The sequence below is a fragment of the Leptonychotes weddellii genome, chromosome X (genome assembly GCF_054177405.1).
Source record: "Leptonychotes weddellii isolate Sample4059 chromosome X, ASM5417740v2, whole genome shotgun sequence".
In the NCBI taxonomy this organism is placed as follows: domain Eukaryota; kingdom Metazoa; phylum Chordata; class Mammalia; order Carnivora; family Phocidae; genus Leptonychotes; species Leptonychotes weddellii.
In genome coordinates, this window is record NC_138385.1 from 34,588,387 (window position 1) to 34,593,240 (window position 4,854).

The 4,854-nt window shown below is 50.8% G+C and overlaps 1 protein-coding gene across 1 annotated transcript in view; it reads right to left on the minus strand.

Moving 5' to 3' along the window:
• Positions 1–1,355: 1,355 nt before the first annotated feature.
• Positions 1,356–4,854, minus strand: part of PRPS1 (phosphoribosyl pyrophosphate synthetase 1) — an 18,370-nt gene continuing 14,871 nt past the window's right edge. The window contains exons 6-7 of the mRNA XM_081808448.1: positions 3,301–3,460; positions 1,356–2,369 (exon numbers count right to left, since the gene is read on the minus strand). Coding sequence (XP_081664574.1) covers positions 2,277–2,369; positions 3,301–3,460 — 253 coding nt within the window. The 3' untranslated portion in view covers positions 1,356–2,276. The remainder of the gene's footprint in view (positions 2,370–3,300; positions 3,461–4,854) is intronic.

Sequence of the window (4,854 nt, forward strand, 5' to 3'; positions counted from 1 at the left end):
ACAGTCCAATTAAATAAACTCTCTAGCAGAAAATGCTTCACTTCCCAATCCGGCGGGGAGACCAGCAGCCCCAGTTTGAGATGACTCTTGTATAAAGGCATTAGCTTGGGGACTCGGTGTGGTGAGGTTAGTGTTGTTCCGAGCAATCTCCCCTCTGGCTCGGAGGGTGGAAGGTGAGGGGTGTGGAGTAGAAGCCGGGGATGCCTCTGGCTCCGCAGCAGTCATCTGGCCCTTACAGGCGCAGGCCCATTCGGCTCCGGTGCCTCGCCCTCCCACCCCGCCACGTCTGTTCCTGCTGCTGTTCCGTAGTCGAGGATCACTTGCCTTCCAGGGCACGTGGGGCGCTCCCACTAGAGGCAAAAAGAAACGGTCTCGGAGATGCTACGGCGCTTTGCTGGGTGTCACGGGAAACTGAACACTGACCCTCCCCCAGGCACAGGGGCCAAAGGTGGGGACCGAGGGATTATCTAGGAACTGGATTACCCAAGGCGGCCCACAGTACAGTCAAAATGTTCGGACACAGCAAGCCCCGAGCCACTGATCCAATACTTGAGGGAACTGCATGGTCGGCAGGTTAGGGCACTGAGGCTCCGTGTCAGCGGCTGCCGGAGTGAAGGCCCGATGACGTGAACGAGGGCTAGCAGGTCAGAGGCACATACTTCAGTGCCCACCTCGGTCCCTTTGGAATCACCCCCCCCCTTTTTTTTTTTTCCAAAAGACTCACTGTAAAGTCGATATCCCAGTATTCAACATAAAGCGCAACTGAGGCAAACAAAAGCAGAAGCAGGCTTCAAAGATAAAGGGGCCCTCTGCACAAAGCTCCAGAAGCATGTGGCTTCACCCGAAGTAAAAGAACTCCCTTATATGATGAGGCACCAAAAAAACAAAAACAAAAACCCACTGAGCGTTCTGGAATGCATAATTCATTCAATTGTACACATTCATCTTCCCCAGTTTTTAATTAGAAGGCCTGAAATTAAATGCCACACGTGTGTCTACTACTGATTGAGGGAACGTTTGCATTTGGCAAAATTAGTTCCAAATGAATAAATTCTAGAAAATTGAGAAAGTACTGACTTTCTAGCCCCGGGAAGAAGAACCGGAGATCCAGCAGGCCCGACACGCGCTGTCCCTCAGGTATAAGGCACAGAATCTCACCGTATTTGGTTCTCGGTAAACCCCAGACTTCTCCAGGTCTTACCGTTGAACAGAACTGCGGCCAAGGCCTTCTCTGGGCTTAACCACGCAGCTAACGGTCCAGAGACACGGAAGTTCAGAGCTATCGCTGGGCAGCAAGACCCCTAGACCAACCCTGGAGCAGAAAGATCAGTACAGACACGATACGGACGAACGAATCACACACAGACACTTTATTAGTTTCCTCTATGAGAGACAGCAACATCAGTCTTTTTAACAGAAATCGCAGGTCACTGGAGAGGCCAAAGAGATGGAAGGAAGATGAAATATTTAAATTAATCAAAAGGCACTACGACCCCACCTAACACCTACTACCACGGCGGTAGCGGGCTAAGGAAGATAACGCTACGGCAAAAATAATCCTGTGTCAGTGTTAAGAGATGACGTAGCAGGAAGCGACTTTGCTTTCCAGAAGACTGGTACGAGGAACACGTGCACCCCAGAGGACATCTGGCCAGGGGAAGGGCAAGATGGCTGAAGGTCAAGCCAAATGGAAAGGAACGGGTACAAAGGAGAATCCCAGTGACACAATCCCCAAGCAGGGGGTGAAGGATCAGGCTTTTTCCTCCCAAGAAGCATTCACTGCCCTGTGTGCTGCCTCCCCCCCCATCCCGGGTACCCCCACCCCCTCCAGAGAGCTGCAGCTTTACAGGACTCAGCGGCCCGAGCTGGGCTGGGGTGGCCTAGGGTTCTTGCTGTCATTTCGCAGAGACTTTTGAGAGCCTGTCACAGGTTGGGGGTGGAGGGGGGCTTTGTGGCCAGTAGTTCTGAACCAAGGAAACCCTGAAGTATTCACATGCAAAGTAGTCTGCGCTTCCCCCCCGCCCCCCCCCGCCCCCGCACATTCACACCCCGACACAACACCCTCCAAAGCCTGAACTCTTGCTGTGCGCAGCTCAGCAGTTCATCTCAATCCGTCTTTCTCTACATTTAGGAGAAATGCTAATATACCCGATGAGGGGTGGAGAAAGCTTCGCCAGAGGCAAGCTGGGCCTTCTGCGCAATTTGTCATCAAATACCAAGGGAAAACAAGGGGGCGGGGTTCACTTTCTTCGTAAAAAGCCTCAGCAGTTACTCTATTATAAAGGGACGTGGCTGAACAGGTAGGAAACTGACTCCCCGTTGTGAGTTCTCCTGATGGCTTCTGCCAGGATCATGGAGATGTCGATCACCTAGTGGAGCCGAGAGGAGCATCAGGTTAGTAGCACACAGACAGATGCCAACCCTGGTGAGCAGCTTGACGAGGCGCCTTCCCCTTAAGGCTGCTGCACTAGGCTGTGTCCCCTCGTGAGCCGCCCCCAGCTACCTTCTGCATAGTATTTTTTAACATAACCACTTAGGAAAGGGCCAAAGTCCTCAAGGAGGAACACCCCTGACTCAGACTCACCAACACGGTGGTGCGCCGACACTTACAGATCCTCAGCAGTGAAAAAAAGGGAATGCTTCAGCTGAAAAACCAAATCCTTAAGAGGGACATCGGTGCTCCACTTCTCCATATGAATTCCAGAAAGCTAAGGGATTACTGTACACATTTTTAATGAGGCAAGGCCTTGTTCTTTTAGCGCCAACAGCCCCTGAATGTTGGTGTCTAATTACTTGGGGGAATTAAAGGAGGGGTCCCAGGACCTCCTGGTTTTGTAGGTCTCGGGTGGAACAAAGGAACCTGCATTTTAACGAGAACCTTAGGTAACTAACTTGGGCTGTTTCCAGAGCATGCTCTGAGAGACACTGAAGTTCTGAGGGGTGTACCCCCCGTTTAAAGGTTTCCCACTGTGTCTGCTGGGGGCCAACAGTTCAGAGTGACACACACTCAAGTGTAAAGCATGGACTTGCAAATGTGAGTGTGTATCACAATCACTGAGAGCGTCTGCTGAAATGCTGTAGTCCTGATGCTCTGTCCTCCAGAGGTTCACCTCGCAATCGGAATTTTTACATGTGATTTTTTTTTTTTTTTGAACTTTTGGGTCACAGATCCTGATGACAGACTCAGCCCTTTAAGAGCAAAGGAGGACATCTTCAGAATCCAGACCCCTAACTCGCCATAGGCAACCACTTCCTGAAAATACTTCGCGGAGTCTTCTTTTGCGAGAATCTCCTCCTCACCTGTATTTTGGAGCAATGCTTCATCTTATCCTCCTGAGGTATGGTATTGGTGACTACTACTGCTTCAAAGCATGCGTTGTTAATGCGGGAAATGGCCGGGCCAGAAAAGATTCCATGAGTCAAGATTGCATAAACTCTGGTGGCTCCAGCTGAGAGAAGTCTAGAGGAAAACGCAGAGTTGCTCTGGATTACTCTCACTTGTCACTAGGGGACCTGAGTTGGGGGGGGAGGAATGTATCCATCAGCCTGGGTGCCTTAAAGACTTGCTCTCTCAGTTCTGGAAGCTGGGACCCCCAAGATCAAGGTGGTGACAAGGTAGCAGTCACCCTGAGGCCTCTTCTCTTGGCCATCTCCCTGTGCGCTCACGTGACCTCTGCGCGCGCCTACGCATGGGGGATCCAGCTCTCGGTGTCTCTTCTTACAAGGGCACTATTCCCATCATGAGGGTCCCCCGCCAACGACCTCATCTAAACCTAGGTACTTCCCCCAAAGGCCCCGTCTCCAAATATCATCACTGGAAGGGTAGGACTTCCAACGTATGAACCTTAGGGGACCACGATTCAGTTCACAGCAAAGAGAGATAATTGGACCAAGAACTTACCTGAATAGGTTTGGATTAATGTAGTAAAACTGGCACAGACTGCTATGCTCAACAAAATCCACCGTCTTTTTTTTTTTTCCTGGGCACACAGCTGGACTACATTTCCCAGCCTCCCTTGCAAAGTTAGGAGTGGCCATGTGACTGAATTCTAGCCATCAGAATGTGGGCACATGCAATGTATACCACTGGCTGGGCTTAGAAGAATCTTCCATGGGTGATTCTCTATGCTCTTGTTTTCCCTTTCTGGCTGGCCAAACCGGAAATGTCTTCCAAGGTAATCTTGGAAGCCGTATGTTAAAGATGCAGCACCACAAAACCGAAAGAGGGATACCTGCACTGGAGTAAGCCAGGAACAAGAAACTATCATGGTAACGAACTGACATTTCGGGGAGCTGAGCTGTTACAGCAGTTAGGGTTAACTTAATCATAAAGGACGAAATGAGTTTTATCAGTGTATACTCCAGGATCCCAATCAGGAATTGCTCAGCCCACAAATACTTTCTTAGCCCCTATTACATGCCAGGCCCTGTGCATGGCAGACACCCTGAGGTTAAGAAAAAATTAGGAGAAACAAGGCTCTCCACAGTGGTGTGGACTATAGCAACGAGGAGCCACTTAAGGTTTTCAAGGAGAGGAGTGATGGGCTCTAGCCTTAGTTTTAGACAGATTAGCAAGTGGGGAGGCAATGAGAGAGATGGACTGGGGAGGTAATAAGAGACTGGTGACTAGCAGCAGAGCGAACAGAGTGAAGGCACAATTTAGTGCAGCCAAGGGGGCACCTGGGTGGCTCAGTCGGTGAAGCGTCTGCCTTCGGCTCAGGTCATGATCCCAGGGTCCTGGGATCGAGCCCCGCATTGGGCTCTCTGCTTAGCAGGGAGCCTGCTTCTCCCTCTCCCTCCGCCTGCCGTTCCCCCTGCTTGTGCTCTCTCTCTCTCTCAAATGAATAAAATCTT